Here is a 22,445-nt window from a genome sequence, read left to right on the forward strand (position 1 = left end):
GCTGTTGTTTGTTTGTCTTTTTCATTTTTAGCCATGGCGTTGTCAGTTTGTTTTAGATTTATGAGTTTGACTGTCCCTTTGGTATCTTTCGTCCCTCTTTTTTTGACAGTTTTACCTATTATGTCTGATTGCTTTGTTCGCACCTTGTTGCCAATAGAGTAGAATTTTAAGTGTGAATAAACTTTAAATAGCTAGCTATAAAACAAGGTTTAATCAACAATTTTCCAAAAAGAAAATGCCTGTACCAAGTCAGGCATATAACAGTAGTTTTTCAATCGTTAGATATATTCTGTTTTGAATTCCTTTGAGTTCGGTATTTTTTTGTTATTTTACTCTTTACAGCAGTGTTTGATAGTGTTTTTTTCTGAGATAATTAGCTCGATGATAGCCTGATTTATATATATGTGATAAACAAAAAAAACCTTAACATCAACTTCTGTGTGGACGTGGAGAGAAGGTGTGTACGTGGAGAGAAGGACTGTAGGTCAAGGGAAATAGTAAAATCAATAATACATTTGTATCTCTTTCATATATTTAAACGTATTTTTGAGTTGACATGAATTGAATGATGATTTTCTACCCCAACAATAGATTGTCTTAGCTTTATTGGCGAAACCTATCGGCGTCTGATATAAAAAAAAATTGTAGTCCTGGTATCAATGATGAGTTTATTGACAAGTATTTATAGACCAATTTAAAATCGGGAACCATTATTTTTGAAATTTCTATCGATGAAGACCAGATTTTGCCTTCCAGATGCCTTGTGATGTTGATTTTGTTGTTTACCGTAAAGACTGATCATACAATAAACTACTCCATCAATACAAGGTTATCGATACAGACATCCCCCTTTTCCAAGAATAACTCAACCAACTACCAATTGTGAAATGGTTTTATTAATAACTTATAATTGCATGTGATACGTTTCTATTAAGTATTCACGGATTTCATAAGTTATTTGATGACACAGGATTTCAGAAGTCGCAAGTTTTTATTAACCAATTAAATCACTCAATCTGGATTTCTTTGACGAAAAGAAAACAAATGTGATGATATTACTATAAAAGTAACTAATAAATTCATTAGCATGCAATATTCAAATTAACATACATCATAAACTTATGCAACATTTAGATTAAATAAAACATGAACAATACAACATTTACACAAATAGACTTTACAGTGTACGAAAAACTAAATTAACGGGTTTATTATCGTTTAAGCTGACGCCGAGCGGTATTATGTGTCCTAGAATACAAGCTACTTGCTAAGCAATGGTACAACACTGGCAGGTATACAACGGTACAGATGAAACTAAAATATATAAAGATAAATATTGTAAGTCTATAAATATGATGTAACACTGTGGCTGTATTTCGGGAGAATTAGATACGAACAACTATGCAATAATGATTAGGGTCGAGACTTATGAAAGATGTCGACTTGAAAGCCTTGAGCTTTGAAGTGCAGTTTTTAATAACTTTAATCAATTATTGAATGAATAAAATCAATTCAAGTCTTCTAACCAATATATATTATGCCTCATTTTTATGCAAATCTCAAGTATGAAGTTTTTAACCAATTTGTATATTGTTAAATGTTAGGCAAAACTTGGTCATGTATTATGAGACTGTTTATGACGTCTATACATTAAATGCATTGAATGTGAACTGATAGATATGCTCTTGTGATACTTTTTTATCTATTGTTTGTAATTGGAAAGCTTTTGTTAGGTTGTTTGTAATTGGACAAGCTTGTGTTAGGTTGTTTGTAATTGGTAAAGCTTTTGTTAGGTTGTTTGTAATTGGACAATCTTTTGTTAGGTTGTTTGTAATTGGACATGCTTTTGTTAGGTTGGTGTACTCCCAGATTGGCACTATGTAACGCTAGTCTTGGTAGTTTTTTGGTGCTTTGACTCGATGTCATAAATCGGGCCTTTTCTATTGATTTCTACAGTTTTTACTTGTGTAAATCTATAAAACCAAAGTTACATGTTAGGGCAGATTACCGCAACCTCGCAATATGATTTATGTGCCTTCCAAAGTATTGATTTATGAGTAAGACAGTAGACCTTTATTGACTTCATTGCAAATTCGACTGACCTTAGCTTTGTCCTTGTCCTTACATTTTATGTGTGTTTAATTTGAATTTTTCGTGAGCACCTTTCTTAATAGTTTTAACAGCATGAAATGCAAATTAATCTTTTCTGAAGAAAGAATACCAGTAGTAGATAGCAGTTTAATAGCGACAAATACTGACGAGTAATATGAAATATAAAACTCGGAACAATTCTAACAGAGCAAACCTACATTGTCGATGTCTCCTTGGAATGACGCCCATTTACTGGCAGCGCCGATGATAATGCCGGTTTGCCTTGTTTTAATATCACCTGTGTAAAATAGGAAATGAAATTACAAAACAACAGATGCAAATAATTGAAAAACTCATTCGAAAAGCACCCTTTTCAAGTTTTAAAATATTACCGTCGTGTAAATATACTTATCATAGAAATTGAAATGTTGTACGGCAGACGCGAGTGTGGTATACACAATAATCATCGGTGACAATCGAAACTCATAAGTTAAAACTAGGGAAAGACTTGTGTAAAGTGTAGAAATGTCAAATGTTTTAATATTTTTAGAAGATAAAAGATTGTCATTACCTAATTCAGTTATTAATCAGTTTATGTTATGTGATTTACACACAATTAAACGATTTTGTTTGGGCCTTTAACTTCGGGGACAACAACATATTTGTCATGAAGGTAGGACGCGTGTTTTGCAACATTTGTGTCTTTGAAGATTGATGTAGCATGGTTATAACTGGACCTAATCAATATCTTTATTCTAATTGATCTCAACGACCTAACAGCTTTAAGTTACCATTGCCTGACAAAATCCTCGACTGAGTCTCATCAGTATTTTGATTGTTTTTTTTTCAATTGATGGATTTATGCTAACGATATTTTATGCCTTTGGGAAACACATTTATTTTTTTTCCTTTTTTTTAGAGTGAACTGGTTGATGATGAAGGATATAGCCTAAGAGTTGATTGCAGAGGAAACTGAATTAAGATGAAGGATTATTGCTTAAAGTTGTTGGTAAAGTGAAGTTTAAGAAGTTTTTTTCTTCTTGACATCTTTTCTAATGCGAACTGGTTTGAGAAGTCTGTGACTTGCAATATTGGAAAGTAAGCTATAGGTTTGTATTGGTTTGAATGACGGTTAGTAAAAGGGGTTTCCAAACATAAGTTGTACAGAGAATGGAGTTTTGAAAGGGGTAGTGAATAAAGCTTCGTGCGAATGTTATGAATACCTAACGGCTTTTGTATAAATAACATTAGGTTATTAATAGAGACATCATAGAGAGTATTTGATGTAAAATGACAATAATAACAATATATGTTTACCTGTAAGAAAGGACTGGACGACCATTGAATTAATAGTATTTGATGTATAATGACAGTAATAACAATATATGTATACCTGTAAGAAAGGACTGGACGACCATCGAATTAACAGTATTTGACGTATAATGACCGTAATAACAATATGTGTTTACCTGTAAGAAAGGACTGGACGACCATCGAATTAACAGCACAGATCATCCTTTGACCATCGTAAATATAGGTTACAGTATTCATTGCTCCAGACTGTAATCAGATACAAATATTAATAGAAATAAAATGTTTTCACTTTTCTTAATAAAAATGTCAAATTGATTTAACAACATTTTCTACGTATTATTCATGATGATTTAGCTATAGTTTGCAAATTCGATTGATTTATTCGTGTATCTTCAATAATTGATTTCAACAATTGTTTTGCTACAAACTTAAATAGATTGAGTTTTATTCCTGCCGAAATTTTTTTCTTGCTTGGTCGCGCGTTTTATGATATAGCACTTTCCCACCGTCATAACTTTTTTCCTAATTATTTCAACCGTTATTAGGAAAAGCGATATAATTTATGAGAAGTATTTTTCTTATAAAGATCATTGCTCCAACATGGTCATTAACGATGATCTTAATACAACATAATAGAATGAAATTCAAAACAGTGTGGCTGTGGCCATTAATTGACACATTAAATTCATCAATTGACTGGAACAATTTAGGTGAACGTTTGTATGTAACGACCACTGCTCACTATGTACTTTTTAAAGACACTTAAACTATGGGGTCACCAAAGGTTCTCAACACCTTAATAAAGTAATTCGAAAAAATTAATCAGAAATAACACGATGTTTTGATTTATATCAATTATATAAATCAAAACATAAAGGTTATTCCTGATTATTTTTTCGAATTATTTTATAATTAAAGGCGTTAAGAAACCTTTGGTGACCCCACAGTTTAAATGTCTATCGTAGGTACGTCGTGAACAGTGGCCGTTACAGACAAACGTTAACGTAAATTGTCCCAGTCAATGGATGAATTTAATGTGTTAATCAATGGCCACAGCCACACTGTTTTGAATTTCATTCTACAAGAAAACTATTTTTAACCTAGACATTTTATTGTTTTTTTTATATTTCATATCTAAAAAAAAAAAAAGACAAATTACACATTGCTGAGGATTTTATAATCGCTCTAGTTGTATGATTGATTAATATCCTCTAATATACCAGACAGTATTTATCCTTGTTACCTGAGATAACTTTGTCATCTTTTAAATCTATAAATCTGCTGTAAACTGGATATCATAAAGTATTCTAAAGCTGTTCTGACTACGTCCCTTTTTACAGGTAACAACTGCCTTCTTTTATTAATATTTTTATTAACTTTTATTAAAAAAAATTATACTAAGAATAACTATAATTGTTATAATATCTTATTAAGTAGTAAACTTTAAACTTGTACACCTACTATGTACGGGGCTGATATTTCTGATGTTCCTTTGTCTGTTACGGTACGGAAAAGAACGGTGTTACTCCCACGGTTGGCTACGATCAGTAATGATGCTTCCTCAAGGTCGCTTCCGATACAGTTAGAAACCAGTGCCTCACTTTGAATACCGGAACCGGAAGTTTTAAACTGGAATTCAATGACCAAGCGATCTTTTAGTTCAACATTAGAGAATCGCCAAATGTTTAACATACTCTGTCCATTGAAGGCCGCTGTTTGTCCGTTAAGGGCGATGTTAAGGAATCCTGCCAGAATGCCATTGCTAGAACTGTCTATTATACCACTATTGCTATTGAACTCATAAGATACATCCGGGCCACAACCTACAACTTTAAAAGACATCAAGTATTAGCCACTATGCTACTTTTAACTATGTGTATTACACGAAGTTCTAATAGACCATTGAAAACATTCATTGAATTCGAAATTTAAATAAAGTGTACTCTTGCAAGCCAAACCGCTATAATATTATCAATTGATTGATTGGCGTATAACCTCATTGTCAGCACGGTTAGTTATTTCTTGACGTTACGTTATTGTTAGAACTACCAACCTTCAGCAAGAACGTCATTTATAATAAGAGGTTAACGTATTTGTCGAAGAAGAGATGCAAGGACTATGGGGAATTTCCTTGTCCGCGCCCAAACATGAAATGGACGTCTCGTCATTGGATGAATATATATTGTTGATATTGTTGTTAATTTACCAATCGCAAAAATCATGTCCGTGTGTTTAGTCATAAAAAAGTAAATAAATCATGTCCTCCCAGACAAAGATGACAATCCATTCACGTCTAACGTATTTATTATAACGGCTAAACACATTCTGAAAAAACCGTGACCTTGTGTATCTGTCATAATCTAATTAATAAATCATGTTCTTCAAGGTATCAATCAGTACAAATCTATCGTATTTAGACTCAATATTCTATTCTTTCTTATGTATATGTCATAAACTCCTATAATATTAATTTTCTCACAAACTAAGTTATCAAGCAGTACATATTCAACATATTTAGCGTTAAGAGGTTTTAAATAGACTGAGATATGCATGACATTGCGTATCATTCATAAACACATCATTGCCTGTAGTAAAAAAAAACATTATAGAAATATCAACACTCGTCTAAAGTCAGTCGATTCCGTTCCTCCGAACCACAGGATTAAAGATTGGATAAAGTTATACAGCATGCAATCACTGACATCTCAACCAAAGACAGTCACATGAACATGGGTCAAACGAAATCAATAATATTCAAACAACTTTGTCATTTCATCCGTTATTATAAAACTTATATCACTATATGATGGTACGTTTAGACCTAATATAAATGCATTTGCATTCATTTACATGACAGAATTGTTCTGAGTTTTATATTTCATGTTACACTATTGAACATGCTGTTTATAAACTTTATTCATACGATTGAGAAAAATGACGTGTTACGAAATGTACTATAAAGCCTTTAGATTTCCTTCACACTAATTTTTTAATTTTCTTCAACAACTCGATCTATATTTTACTGATTCCTCGTTAGTTGGGACATACATTGAACAGAATTACCTGATTATAAATGAGTTACATGTGTAGTGGCCTCCGATTTGTTTTACTGTGGCAGAGCACGTGATCTCTGCCACATCCTTTCTTTATTAGGATTTCTCGGCATTATTCGTAGCCGTCGACCATTTCTATTCCGGGACAACATTTTTGGCGACCATAAATTGAAAGAATCGCCATTTAATTCATCTACGAAAGCACTTTTCAATAACGGCCGTCGGTTTGCCTGCCATACATTGAAAAACTCTTTTCCGTTCAGCAATACTGCTCTCTGTTCAATTAATTCGTTATTCAATGAATTCCATATCTCTATCGACTTGTCTCGCTGGTTTCCAAATGTTAGGAACATATCATATGTCTCTTTATATTCCCCTTCACCACCAGTTGTCTCCCGTGTTAGATCATCAGGAAAGTGTATAGGTGCTGAAGAAGACATGCTATATAACAGATATATGTGGAAGAGATATATATTATCATAGATATATTTGTTTGAGAAGATTTGAGAAGCATTACACACATATAATTGTTTGAGAAGTTTGAGAAGCATTACACACATATAATTGTTTGAGAAACATGCATTTTGTACATATATTTGTTTGAAAAGATAGCATTACACAGGTATATTTGTTTGAGAAATATACATTTTTGTAGATATATTGTTTGAGAAATATGTATTTTATAGACAGATTTGTTTGAGAAATATACATTTTTTAAAGATATATATATTTGAGAAATAAACATTTTTAAAGATATAACTGTTTGAGAAAATATATTTTATAGAAATATTTGTTTGAGAAATATACAAAATATAGAACACCATCAATATATGTTAGAATGAAAACCATAAATTTCCAACTAAAAAACCCACTAAAACCTTCTGATTCTGTATTGCATATAAATGTCTGACCCTAATCATATACATGTATTATGAATCTTATTCCAATTTAATAAGTTTGAGTGAACTTCATGGAAGAGTCAAGTATACATTAAAATATTGAAATATATAAGTAGACATTGAATAAATATATAAAATTGAACCCGAAGTCATAAATTTATAGATAATTTTACCCTGTATATTTCCAGAATTTAAAGCGGAAGTTATAGAACAAGAACACGTGTTCTGATCAAACCACGTGCCTGGTGCACAACTTCGTGTGATGTTGAAACCATGATTTTCTTCATAATATTTGGACTGGTCTGGTTGATATGGATATCTGTAGCACTCTGTAAAATCAAAATTGCGTAAGAATGTAAGTATAGGAGAATGTGGGAAATACCTCAATGCATCAATCAATCGACACACAAAAAGACATTTGGATAAACTGATCATTTTAATCCATACACGACCAACAGTTAATGGGCTATAACTCACTGTATCGTAATATGTAACATTTATTGATGATGAAAAATAGTAAAACAAGTTTAAATTTATATACTGCTGCACCTAAGTATGTTAGTAATATATCTATTCCATGTCAGTGTTCGAATACGGATCCTACAATATACATGTATTCAAATCCTGTAAATCGATTGAAGGACATATGTGTCCACTTTCATTACTTACGTTGTGGTACTTGGATTCTATTTGAGTCATCGTCTGGACAAGGTGTTGTACAAGAGAAATCCTCTAAACATCCAACACCCTGTACATATCTTTGGTTTGGTCTCGAACAACAGGTGGCGTTCCCTCGGAAGTTAGAGCATGTCCAATAACCACTGCATACACCAGGCATGGCTAATGTCCCGGATGAAAAGCTTCTACATGGATCTAATTGGGGGGAAAATCAAAGAACATGATTAAATAAACGGACAGCTGCTTAGACAACAGGTTAAAGATACGACAGATGGGCGTTTTCGTCAACACAAGTATGAAGACCAAACTAACATTTTGTAAGACTTGTAGCTTCTTATAATTAGATATTTTCAAAAATGCGGATATCTTACCGTATACACAGTTCACCATCCAAGTATATTGACATGTTAAGTACGTCGAGTCCCAAAAAGTTCCGAAAGGACATTTCTTCACATCCTGTATTGCGCCACCATTTTCATCAGGTCTTACATCATAATATTTGGTGCAATCACCCGGGTAGGGTTTATAACCATAGTTAACATCTTTCATACAGTTTGGACAGTACTCTGGAATAAAACACAAACATATGTCAGTGAGTATTACGTACATATACATGGAAAACAACTGTCATATTTCTGACTTGGATTTTCTTATGTAGAAACATGTGGATTAAACCTGGTTTTATAGCTGAGCCGTGGATAGAGTTAATTGTCTCCCTCGAATGAACCAATCGAAAGTTGGCATTTTAACGTAATGTATAATAATTGTAATATCGGCTTATATTTATAGATGGGCTCACGACTAAATAACTAAAAACTAGAGACATCGACATAAGAGTAGCTACTGAAAGGGATTTTATAGTCAATTACAACTAATTAATAAATTAACGTCATGTTCTCCCGATTATAAATATCAATCAGTACACATTTAATGGATTTAGTGTACTGTTTACCACAACTTCTCACATCATACATTTTGTATTGTGTTTTATTAGGATTCCAAATTGAGTCTTTCTGCTGCTTTGATGGTGAAATATATCGTTTGCCGAGGTTAAAAGGTCAAAAGGTTACTTACTGTCAGGAACTAGTTTTTCTGTTGATGGTAACATCGGAATGACTGTTGTGGTCGCTTTTTCTGTTGTTATTGAAACTGCAGAATAAATTGAAAATATCAATGAATCTAAAGCATTCTCCTTACCTCTAATTGATTTGGTCACATTTATATTGCAATTTGATTGAATTGTTTTAATTTGTGTATTTGGAATATTGCAATTTTGAATTGAAATCCTTTTAGTACGCAAACACAATCGTTTGTTATTAAATGTTAGGTTCTACGGATGAAAAACCTAGCTGATAATCCTTTGTGATCTGGTTTATATAACAGTGTGCAGAATATTGGAAACAGAGATTAAGGACGTATCAATATAAAGAATTGAGAACGAGGAGGTTCTAAAATATAAAGAATGGAAAAGAAGGAAACAGTTAGACTAGAGCGAAAAAGGAAGTAGAAAATAAAAATAAATAAAATACAGAAATGAAGATCACCGAATCCAGATCCTCATAAAGACAAAGTAAAAATCAGTACTATATTGTTTCCCCTTTAAAAACAATTCGGTACTTAGAAAACTTGTGGGTTATAAATCAGTGGTATCACCTTCACAAACACGTGGTCTGAGTTTATCTTCAAACTCCTGTAAGAAGGCTGGGTCTGTCATACTGTTAGTTAGAATCAGAGTCTTCTGCGAATCTGACGCAATTTGTTCAAGTTCATATCTGCAAAAACAAAATTGGTCTAGTTGTAAACAATTGTTTCCATTTGTCAGCTTAATTGTTCTTTATGTGAGCACTGTAACTTGCAAACAAAATTAATTATAATTTAAACCGAAACAGCAAAACCGTAGATTTACAGGTCGAGCTTATATCACATTTTCCAGTAGTTACCAAATGTACCAGGATTATGATTTAGTACGCTAGACGCGCGTTTCGTCTACTCATCAGTGACGCTCATATCAAAATATTTATAAAGCCAAGCAAGTTCAAAGTTGAAGAGCATTTGAGGGTCCAAAATTTCCTAAAAGTTGTGCCAAATACGGCTAAGGTAATCTATGCCTGGGATAATAAAAAAAAACTTAGTTTTCGAAAAATTCAAAGTTTTGTCAACAGGAAATGTGTAAAAATGACCACATTATTGATATTCATGTCAACCCCGAAATGTTGACTACTGGGCTGGTGATACCCTCGGGGACGAAATGTCCACAAGCAGTAGCAGATATTAACGTCTTCTATTTCTATATTGCTATGAGTGAAAGTTATATGTGTGGCATATATACGTGTCATTGCGAAATGCCTCTTTTCGAATATTTGTTTCTATCTTAATTAGGGATATTCCTCATGCGAATTATTGACCGGAATTTTTTAATTCTTTATTTATATATAAACTGAACACCTCATAACAAGCTCTCAAGTGAGTTGAAGATTTATTAAAGCACCTGCATACTAATTCAAACTCACATAAAGACGTCGGTTCCGTATCCAATAGCATACAACTGTATCCCAGCAGTCTTAGCGGCTTTGGCGGCGTTGATGGTGGCGTTTGGTGACGTAGATCTGCCGTCTGTTAATACTATTCCTATTTTCTGTACATTCTGTCGGTCAGGTTGGAGTGCTAAATTAAAAGAATTTTCGGCAGTTTAATGTGAAGTATAAGGTAATTGTAATGAATTCTGGATTTCGCTGAAATTTGTTTACGCAATGATAAAGCCATTTAAAACTCGTTACAATTCATCTAATTGTCTAAAAGTATCTTCAAACTAACCCAGACACAATCTACTAATAACAGTAAAACATGTTTTGTATATTATCAGTAAATGTATAAAATGTATGTAAAAGGTAGTCGAAGATTTTTGCACTTTTTTATTTTTCGTCTGACATGTTTTATATTTGTCACTTCATTTTCTTTTATAACCTGCTATGTGGTGTGCGTTTGCTTCTCGTTAAAAGGCTTAAGTCATACCTTACCAATAGTTTCTAAATTCTACGTGATTGGGCCTCTCATGGAGTGTTGTCTAAGTGGCACATCTTCTTATTTGTATATGGTTATTCCATTTCTAATATGTTACATATATAGATAAAAAAAAATCAAAATAGAATATCTGCGAATTTCCTGAACTGTGTCTGACATTGGTAAGTGTTATTGTCAATGATTGTGACTATAAATCTTCATTCAAAAGGTTTGTTGCACTGTAATTCACAGAATTTTTTCTTTTAAATGATCTTTAATATTACACAGTTTTGTTTTGTATGATTCCCCCCCCCCCCCCCATTACCACGCAATTGAGATTTAGATAAATTTCGAAATGAAGTTAAGTATATAACAACATACCACGGGCTTTATTAAACATGTTTTGCATAGATATGATAGCGAGGTCTGTTGCTGTTCCTTGCCGAGGCTGTTGCAAGTTGTTGATAAAGATCTTCAGAATGTTGAACGTATTAAATGCCCCGAGATCGATAGTCCCACCAACAAATGTGGAGTACACCAAAACTCCAACCTGTACAAAAATCATTAAATAATGTAATATTACACCTGAAATGCCAGCAAATTAGGCCTCAGCGTTAAGTCATAGATATAAAAGTATTATATTTGTTCTTGAAGTCAAAACCCGATAAACATATTATGTAAAAGAGGGATGAGGGAAGATTCCAAAAAGTATTTGAAACCTTTGTGTGAGTTTCATGTCAACCTGTCCAGGTCAAGAACATCATTGATGGTTGCATTTTGTTAGATTGTGCTTAAATTAAATCTTAATTAAGACTGAGAGCGATTTAAAGCTTGAACTAAGCCAGATACCTTAATAATGTTGAATATGCTGGTTTGAAAATCACACAATTGTCATAAAATGTAATCATAAAAAATGACTTGCATCAAATCTGCACATCCAATGGTCTTTAAGATAACGGAATCGGTAGAGTTTTGCCGCTTGGTTAAAACATATTTTTCTTTGACAAAAAAAACAGTGACTGAGAACGGACAGGACTTTTTTATCAAACATTTACAAAAAATATTATTTTGAGGTGGGTAATATTTCATTATTAAAATAGAGAATGGAAATGGAGAATATGTCAAAGAGACAACAACATGTTTTGATATTCATGTCGTTTTTTAAACCGAAATATTTAACTTACATAAAATATATATATAATGCAGCTAGGCAATTATTTTATGATTTCAAGCTAAAACATTAGCATACATTCTTTATTTACTATTTCACGTATACGAGGGAATATAGGTTTATCCCGGGTTTTGTCAACATTGTGTATTGGAGGTGAGGTTTGCGCATTTGTCAATGTGACTTGACATACCAAAAATGAAAAGTTTGTCTGGTTGAAGGGATGAACGATTGGCGTACAGTACATTAACGCAATTTTTTATTTGCACATGCACTGTTTTTTTGTGTTTTTTTTACTGGTTACCTGCACGTTCTGTTTTCCCAAAGTGAGACTTTGAATGACATCAAGTACGAACTGTTTCGAGGCGCTAAATTCTGATTCTTTTAGACTGTCCGATCCATCCAGAACAAAAACCAGGTCGACAGGAACATTGCAACTTAAATCGATAGCTAAAATAAAAAAAACAATTAATTGAAATAAATAAACGAATACATGATAATATCAGATGAACGTAAAAATTAAAATCAATATACAGAATAAATACATCTTCGAATAAACCATGTCTGCGGTCTTTAGTATAGATCATGAACATTATTTTGTAGTACTATTTTCTCTGAGGAGTCAAGTATTTAAAATTAAGAATGGAAATGGGGAGTTTGTCAAGAGACAATAACCCAACCAAAGAGCATAACAGCCGAATTGTTCTCGTTTTTTAGAATGTATTTAAAATTAAGAATGGAAATATGAAAAATGTCAAAGGAACAACAACCCAAACAAGATGCAGACAACAGCCGAATTGTTGAATTTGTCGTGGTTTCTTTTTTTTTTGTGTGTTTTGTTGTAGTATGCTGTACTGTTTAATATTCGAGCTGTAAAACTAAGAAATACTTTCTAATGGACCAGTGACATTCAGGTATGCGTATGGTTCTAAAAATGGTGTACTTCAATGTACTTCAGTCATGTTAAGATATTGGTGATCTAGAGTTCCTTAAAAACACCGTAAACACATTGGAATGGCTCGAGACCTCGGTATCACTGCACGCAGCTGCAAAAAAAAGCATAACTTTTCACTCGCATAAGGTGTAACTGATCCGGATCGTGCACAACCAAGACATGCAAATGCAGAAAAGCTATGGTATCGTGTGCGGAATTAAATGTCATCCTAAGCATACACACAAATATACAATTAGCGATGGAAACTAAGATCAACTGACTGTGGCATCTATATACAATGTTTCGTAGCCTTTGAATTATGAAATTAATACATTTTTATGTAACCATTTTTTTTTTAAATAAAGTTTATTGAATTATTGAAACGTTTCAAATGCATATTTGAAAGAAAATATCTATATAGTGCAAATACTCATATGGTCCGACCCGTTATTAAGGACATATGATACAGTTACAGGGGAGGTAATGACGTTGCTAACGTAAATTGTTATTTTCGCGATGTCAAACTATGACTTATCGGGAAAAGATTCAGTTTTCGACTGATTTTTATTATTCAAACTTATATAACTTGAAAACGAGTTCATGCAGCCCTCTTTTTTTTAAATGCCATTTGGTTTGATTTCGCGACAATATTTTATGTGCCAATTTTCATGAAAACGTTAATAGTGCAAATTTTTTTAATTTGATAAATATACAGCAAAAAATGATGTTTTTTCTACATTCACGAACATTCGATAAATATGAGTTATTTCTGAATAAAAAATGTATAAACTTTCATGATACTTATAAAATACAGAAATTACAAATTATTCAACAAAAAACAATTTGTGTTGATCTTTTAAAACAAAAAAGTTATTCCTTTCTGTCAAAAGGGAAAATACGGCCACAAATCCGAATTTTGAGCAAATATACAAAATTTCGACCTTAATTTACTAAAAAAGCTGCACATGAAGCAACATTTTTTATAACATATTTGATTTAATCAGGTAAAAAATAGCCTACAATCATGGAAAATTTTTATCAAAATGTAAATACGGGATCAAAACTGTATCGTATGCCCTTAACAAAACGAGTATATATACTCATATGGTCCGACCATACGCGTACGGTCGGACCATATGGGTATACGCATATGGTCATGACCATAGCGTATGGTCCAAATACTCATACGGTCCGGGACAGTTATAAAGGTCAGCTGTAATGAGTGATACATTGTACTTCTAAGACATGGAATCTGTCAATTCAAAGAAATACGAAGTATGACAGTTTCCGTTGCGTCAAATGTCGAGGGTGACTGGTGGTTAAAAAATATGACTCATGTTGGTCGTCTTCTTATTGGCTGAATGAACCTTTTCGAAGAAGAACATCCAGTTTGGCTGTCTGGGATTCATAAATACGCCGCCACTCAAAGTCAGAATAGGACGTTAAATCATAAGTACGTAGACACGTGTAGTCAGAATAGGACGTTAAATCATAAATACGTAGACACGTGTAGTCAGAATAGGACGTTAAATCATAAATACGCAGACACGTGCAGTCAGAATAGGACGTTAAATCATAAATACGCAGACACGTGCAGTCAGAATAGGACGTTAAATCATAAATACGCAGACACGTGCAGTCAGAATAGGACGTTCAATCATAAATACGCAGACACGTGCAGTCAGAATAGGACGTTAAATCATAAATACGCAGACACGTGCAGTCAGAATAGGACGTTAAATCATAAATACGCAGACACGTGCAGTCAGAATAGGACGTTAAATCAAGTGTGTTTACTTACGTGCTGCAAAAGCAAAAGAGAGAAGAAAAGCCACGACTAATACTTGTTCAACCATGTTACGGTCTATTTCTGTAAAAAATAATAAACATTGTAATACTTGTAAAACCATGGTACGGTCTATTTCTGTAAAAAAAACCCAACATTGTTATACTTGTACAACCATGGTCTATTTCTGTAAAATAAATACACATTGTATTACTTTACAACCATGGTACGGTCTATTTCTGTAAAAATAATAAACATTGTAATACTTATAAAACCATGTTACAGTCTATTTCTGTAAAAATTAATAAACATTGTCCATGTATAGAGTAATGTTTTTTTCTATAGAACTTAACCCATCGAAAGTATAAAAAGTGAAAACATGTACATGTATATGCACTATTTCCGTTTTTATCCATTCCAATATTATCAACATTATAAATTCCCTCTTTCTATGGTAACTGTATCGTATGTATACCATAAAATCCTTGCAATCAATTATTTTCCGCTTCATAAGATAGTTTCAGTCACTTTGGATGGTGAGAACATTCCTTGCCTTTTATATTCAGACACCAAAAAAAGGTCTTTAACAAAAGCTAGATATTTTTTTTAAATAACTATTGTACTGAATGGTGCATAGCAGTTAAAGTACATAGTAATAGAATGAAATTCAAAACAGTGTGGCTGTGGCCATTGATTGACACATTAAATTCATCCATTGGCTGGGACAATTTACGTGAACGTTTGTATGTAACGACCACTGCTCACTGTGTACTTTTTAAAGACACTTAAACTATGGGGTCACCAAAGGTTCTCAACACCTTAATAAAGTAATTCGAAAAATTAATCAGAAATAACACGATATTTTGATTTATATCAATTATATAAATCAAAACATAAAGGTTATTATTTTTTCGAATTATTTTATAATTAAAGGCGTTAAGAAACCTTTGGTAACCCCACAGTTTAAATGTCTATCGTAGGTACGTCGTGAACAGTGGTCGATACAGACAAACGTTCACGTAAATTGTCCCAGTCAATGGATGAATTTAATGTGTCAAGCAATGGCCACAGCCACACTGTTTTGAATTTTATTCTAATGTAAAAACAAATATGCATGAAATGAAGACAGTTCTTTGACCTATAATGGTTTAATTTGACTAATTGTGACTTGGATGGAGATTTGTCTCATTGAATCTCATACGACATCTTCTTATATCTACGAAAACTAAATACATTTCATGAAAACTTGAAATTTTGTCCAGATGTGATAGGCTCTGTCAACACAGTTAATTTGATAGAAAATGAGCGTCATTTTGTTTAAGAGTGCCCTCTATATACATGAGTTAGCCCACCAAGATTGGAGTTCTCACAAAATTTGATTTCAAAAGTTTCCAAATCTGAAAAACTAAAATTTTGAAAATCTCTTTATCTAGATAATGATAAATAAAAGAAATGTTTTTAATACAGATTATAGTTTGTAACCTAAAAATGTCAAGATCAGAATATAAATAGAAAGACACAAAAGTAAAGATATATCAATAGAGTTATTACTCTTTGTATTGGCTCTCTCTGATCATGAACATATTTTTATGATCATGTTTCAATATTTCTTCTAAATCATATTTAATTATTAACAATCACTCAGTATGCATGTGTTGTTTGTTGTGATATTGTAAGAACTTCTTGAGTTGTTTTGGTTTATATGTTTATGGGCCCATTGATTAGGAATCAAGATATTTGAATTTGAATTTATAACATATAAAGGACAGCATAAAAGAGCAATGGGCGTAATGGGCAGTTACTTAAAAGAGAGACAAAATGGAGAATCATTCAAATGGGAAAACCAATTAGTCGATGTTGCCATCGGGAAAGGTGTTAATAATACGAAATAACATATACAATTTAACTGATATTTTTTTATACCTAGGGCAAAGATTAAAATCGGAACATAATAATTTGTATTACTTTACTAGTTGGTATATATAGATTAAAAGAAGAAGTTCCTATCGTCTATGAAATATTTTACATCATTTCAGGATATTTTAGAAAAATATTTTTTCAAACTTTACTCTTAAATCTATAGTTAAATATGTGTACTTGTACTTTATAAAGGTTTTAACACTATGTTGGCTGGTTATATCATAAATGCGTGAATAGTACGGAATCCTCGGATTTTATCCATGTTTTGTCATTAAAAATAATTGCCCACCAACCCCTACTTTTATTTTCATAGTTTTATGAAGCCATATTTGAGGATCTTATAAAATCCTTGTTATCGTTTCAGTCTTTTCTAACGATAAAGCGGCTAATGTTAGTCGGAAGACTGAAACAAATACGTATAAATTTAATTATGTTCATCGTACCTACACAGACCAGTCTTATGTATCCTCAATCAATCACAACCTCTACATTGAATTATCAATGCTTACTCGTGAGAAAAACAAATCTACTGATACGTTTTACCTAAATGTAGTTAAAACTATCATCAAAAATGATGGAGGCAAGATTTACTGTAAAGGCGAGGTATAAAGCCACTTCTGTATTTGACTCGAAAGGTGAGAATGTTCCCTGTAATACTGGTACATATCAATTAAGTTTGGTTGACGTCTTTAATGTGTGTACTGAAAAGACGTGAAATATTTGCCACTAGACTACTGAAAAATCTATCTATCCTCAATGCAAATGTGACTAAATCATATACAATTTTATAATTCTTTAAAAACATTCTTAAACAGCAATTCTTAGCCATCATTAAAACTATAATGCGTGATATATGGACATATAGGGAAAAGATTTTTCAGTTTTTTTTTAAGGAATATTGCTAAACTTTTTAACAGTTTTTAATTCCTACCAAGATGAATCGAATCCAGGAGAACTTTCTCATTTTATTAAAATTAGGGAATAGCTGACTCATTATTTTCCACAGAGTTTTATGAGGGTGGCCGGCAGGGGTTAAGAAATCCACTAGCCCGTCGCCCGGGACTACAACATTTAGACCTCGGGCAAACAAAACTTGTAACCCAAAATGCCCGATGGACTAGTAACAAAAAAATCTTGGCGTTTCTAAAATTGAAAGGGGAAAATCTTCTCATCACTTTTCTATTCTATCCAATCAGATTCAACTACGTCATCCGGGATTCCCAGGCTTTGAACTGATTTTGTACAAGTTTTAGAATAGAACAGATAACTCTGGGTGGATCTTGTACTCTCAATATCGAAGTGTCAGTACAGGGGGTGGTATTGTACATTGCTTATGCAACCTGATTTTACCTCCTTCTGATTAATTTATTGCAATATGAATGTAAATCCCTTTTGACAGCAGAAACCTGACTTTTGTCAGATATAAATTTGAAACATGTGCTGATAATTCTTTTACACAAACGTGATGATGCTATTGTATCTGATAAAACCCCCTCCAATCCTTTTACATACCCACGTATAGCAGTGGTCAAGACTTGTATCATTCCCGGATTTGGTCAACTCATTATATCAGAATTTTCAGTGAATATTCAATTATCGATTAATTGAATATATATATGCTAATAAATAAACTTGGTGTTTTTACTGTCTTCTGATTGGTTAAAATTATTAGATTTATTTTCAATGTTGTCAATTTTGATGGTGACGCCCACTCTGACATTATGTATTCATACGCCAACATGTGTGTACGTTGTTATTTTTAATATAAAGAGTTCTTTGAGCCTAATTTTTGATAGAAATTTATTTATAATGAATGGCAATAATTTATTTTGATTTTATTGAACCATAAAACTAATTTTTGACTCTTCAAATTTTACATAATCCGCTTCGCGGATTATTCAATGTGAAGAGTCTTATGGTTCAATAAATTCAAAATAGCCATTCATTAAATGGAATATGTTTTGCTGATATAAGTTTTGAATATCAAATTTGCAAAAATCTACTGTACAATGCCGTGAATGGATAAAAATTGTTAAGTTTATAGAATTCATTGTTATTGCAGCAAACTCTGAATTTGTAAGGCATACTAGGGCTAGCAGGTCAGTTTTGTTGGGCTAGTAGTCCTTCCAACAGGGCTAGTAAAATCTTGTAAACAATTAGCCCTGGGCTAGTGAGCTATAACAAATTTTCTTAACCCCTGGGTGGTAAAGGGTTATTTTCGTGCAACGTTTTCGGCCTTTTTATTTCATGTATTTACGTGTTTTAACGTTTTATTTGTCGTTTTCTCGTGTTTGGCTCGATTTGTGTGCTCCGTGTTTCCCCTTATTTATTTTCCGTGTTTCGTGTCAGTGCTCTTAATTTCTCGTGCAGGTCCCGAATTTGATTAAAAAGTCAGTGTGTTATAATACCTTCTGAAACTTGTGTAAACTTATAGAAATTGATGTATATATTGTTACCATTCTACTTTTGCTTTTGCAATATGTATGATATTAATGAAGTCCATCAAATTGCTAGCCTATGAATTCATTTTTTTATCAAGTGAGATGTACGCTAAAAGGTGACCGCAAGGTCTTCATGTTCATTACTAATGGCTGCATGATCTACAAGAACTACGTTTTTGCGATTTTTATTTCTCGTGTTTCCGTGTTCAGTACCCCCCTTTACCACCCACTTTTATATGCGAAATCCTGTCACTATGTTATAGTTTAAAACGGGAGTTAGAATCCCCGGGTTTTTTTTTTAGGTTTTTTTTTTTAAGATCAATGCTTTTGAATAGAGACATATGACTACTAGGATATATGTTTTACCTTAAACTGAAGCAACGGAGTTTTTAAAGGATTCTTTTTGTATTCAAAATAGATGCTTATTTATTTTCGCTACTAGAATTTCCTTAAATGTTTTTTTTTTAAATATCTTGAAACAATATGTAGGGAACACTATTATTAATTTCTTATGTTCTTGATTTTTAAAAAATAATTGATTTCTATTTTTACGAATAACAATTAACGGACTTTTTTGCGGGATGTAGAAGCAGGGGTTTCGAGAAAATGGTATAATCTAAAGGGTATGAAATAATGGAGTACTATACTAAAACGAATAGATAACGATGATAATAAGAAAAAAGACATTCACATTTAAGAAAACCTAATTTAAGACGCTATATTCCCATCTAGATATTCGTATGCAGACTATTATTCCAAACTAAACACACTAGTAAGGGAGTAGCGAATGTTAGAGGAAGCAAGTGTCAAGTAATTTATACTCATAGTCTATACACATTTCTGTAAGAAAATAATATAGATAAAGGTATTGTTTCATACAAAACAATTCTTATCAAATGAGTATACTAAACTTTATATTTGATACTCTTTCTTTAATCCTTTCAGATTTTAATCATATAAAACATTATTCTTATTTTTGTATAAAAATACCAAAAATTATTTTCATATAATCAGAATATTGATTTGCGCACATTTTAAAATAATATATTTTGCAATGTTAATTTTTTCCACATTACTAGAGATTAATAATAACTTACCGTTGTTCGTGTCCTCCTAGGGTGACAAACCAACTAATGACTTCTAAATATCAGTCTTTGTCTCTTATCTGTCCGTAGATTTAATCTAAATTTCACAAGGCAAAGTTGTGACCTGGGATGGTCAAGTCAAACCATATCTGATCCGCCTAAAATCATTGAAGCGTAACGAATTATAAGATCATCTCTTTATCAATATTTAAATTAGTTGTAAATGACGAGGCACATTTGGATTTTTGAATATAATTTTATTTATATGATTGACTCGGCAATGAACATTTGTTTGTATAAATCCCAATATTTAATTCGTATTTCATCAGTTGCCTCAAAATTCGGATTATAACACATGTACATATCATTCGTACCAGATCTATTTCAGGCGCCTTCAGTCGATGCACAAGATATATTTCGAACTTGGCGGATGTCATCAAATGAAACATTTATTTAATTAAATTAATTTAATTACCGCAAAGCATTAAGTTTTTACAGCTGCAAAAAATAAACATCACTTGTCACAAATAACGGAGATCAAATATTGTTTTCTAAGTCAAGAAACTTAACATTTTCTCCTTAATGTCCGAATTCGTTTAGTTGTGATCTTTCTGGAAGAGGCCATCGAAAGGAAAGTCGATAGACTTAGTAATTTGTCGTATTTACCCGTCATCGATCGTGATCACAGATTGAAAAACACTGCCTTTAGGGGACGACAATTGATTCTCTGGCAAAGGTGGTTAATTTTTTGCGGATTCACTAATCATTTCGATCTGTTGCTACGCATATTTGATTTTTGCTGCTATTTTTCCTCCGCTTTTACGGTAACACAGTTATTGCATTTTATGTTGCAGAATATTCATTCACTTCTGTATTATGAAAGGATATTTATTTTCTGTTCTTACAAGGCCAGGATAGCCGGATATTTATTTTCGGTTCTTACAAGGCCATGATATTTATTTTCAGTTCTTACAAGGCTAGGATATTTATTTTCAGTTCTTACAAGGCCAGGATATTTATTTTCAGTTCTTACAAGGCCCTGATATCTTTTTACAAAATCCTTCTGTTTCCTCCCATTCAAATGAGATGGTTATCCTCTCAGATGATTCCCTGTGTCCAAAGTAAAGTGGACATACTATGCAGTATGGGCTTTACTCATTGTTAAGGGCCGTACAGTGACCAATAGTTGTTAATTTCTGTGTCATATTTTTTCTTGGGGCGAGTTGTCTCATTGGCAATCATGTCACATCTTCTTTTTTATATTCCATTTACTTTTGTCCACTGTATTACGCGTAAAGTGGACATCCGATTTACTTTTTAACACCTATATCCAACATCTAAAAAGCGTGACATCTCCTTTTATTAAAGAATAATCTTTAAGTAAATAGTATGAATTAAACTGATGTATACAACATGTAAAACCTATGCTCGGATACTGTCCTCAAGATGCAAAACATTGGGATGGGTAATTTTGTTTATTATCATTAAATACCCATGTGGAACCTTTCAAAGTTAACGATACCAATACCACGCTCTATAAGGAAATTCTAATTATCTTTCATGTTAGACAAATCTCTGCTTATGTTTTATATCTGCAAGAACCATAACTCTGTCACTTTTTATGTCGATGTACTAATATATTATTATTTATCATCACATAAGTGTATAAACAAAGAAATCCCATTAACGGTATAACTAGAATTAATGCGGAAATGTCATCTATGCAATAACATATTATTTCAGGTCACATGCGTCTAATCAAATAATCGTAGCTAATTATGTCTATGTTTCAGCTCGTTTAAGGCAACCATACATTCATATATGAAATCCTCTTGTCCCCCACCCCAACAAATATACAAATTTGCTTTCCTCTTATTTAACAAACAAAAAAAAACCTGACCTAATAAAACATAAAAAATATCTATTTACAAACTATCAACTGTGTGTCGAGACATGAACCAACGACAACCACTAAAATAAGACTCTAGTATGGCAAGCCGTTCTCGTCAAAACTATGTTTAAACCATGTTTCGAAAAATTTACACACTGAGATTTAAAAAAAAACACACTGAGATT

The 22,445-nt window shown here is 32.4% G+C and overlaps 1 protein-coding gene across 2 annotated transcripts; it reads right to left on the minus strand.

Moving 5' to 3' along the window:
* Positions 1–877: 877 nt before the first annotated feature.
* LOC139493923 (protein PIF-like) lies at positions 878–20,778 on the minus strand. 2 transcript variants are annotated; one of them, XM_071282090.1, is made up of 14 exons: positions 20,382–20,759; positions 14,939–15,007; positions 12,508–12,653; positions 11,417–11,585; positions 10,546–10,699; positions 9,689–9,807; positions 9,110–9,184; positions 8,407–8,601; positions 8,027–8,230; positions 7,531–7,686; positions 4,867–5,234; positions 3,561–3,651; positions 2,310–2,389; positions 878–1,314 (listed from the first exon to the last, which is right to left on the minus strand). In XM_071282090.1, exons 2-14 carry the CDS (start codon positions 14,991–14,993, stop codon positions 1,261–1,263), a joined length of 1,866 nt encoding a protein of 621 aa, XP_071138191.1. In that variant the 5' UTR covers positions 14,994–15,007; positions 20,382–20,759; the 3' UTR covers positions 878–1,260. The 2 variants fall into 2 exon arrangements, with proteins under 2 accessions (XP_071138191.1, XP_071138192.1); XM_071282091.1 differs by lacking the exons at positions 878–1,314; positions 2,310–2,389; positions 3,561–3,651 and adding an exon at positions 6,469–6,885 and having other exon boundaries at positions 5,107–5,234; positions 20,382–20,778.
* Positions 20,779–22,445: the final 1,667 nt, after the last annotated feature.

The sequence above is a fragment of the Mytilus edulis genome, chromosome 11, assembly GCF_963676685.1.
Source record: "Mytilus edulis chromosome 11, xbMytEdul2.2, whole genome shotgun sequence".
Lineage (NCBI taxonomy): Eukaryota > Metazoa > Mollusca > Bivalvia > Mytilida > Mytilidae > Mytilus > Mytilus edulis.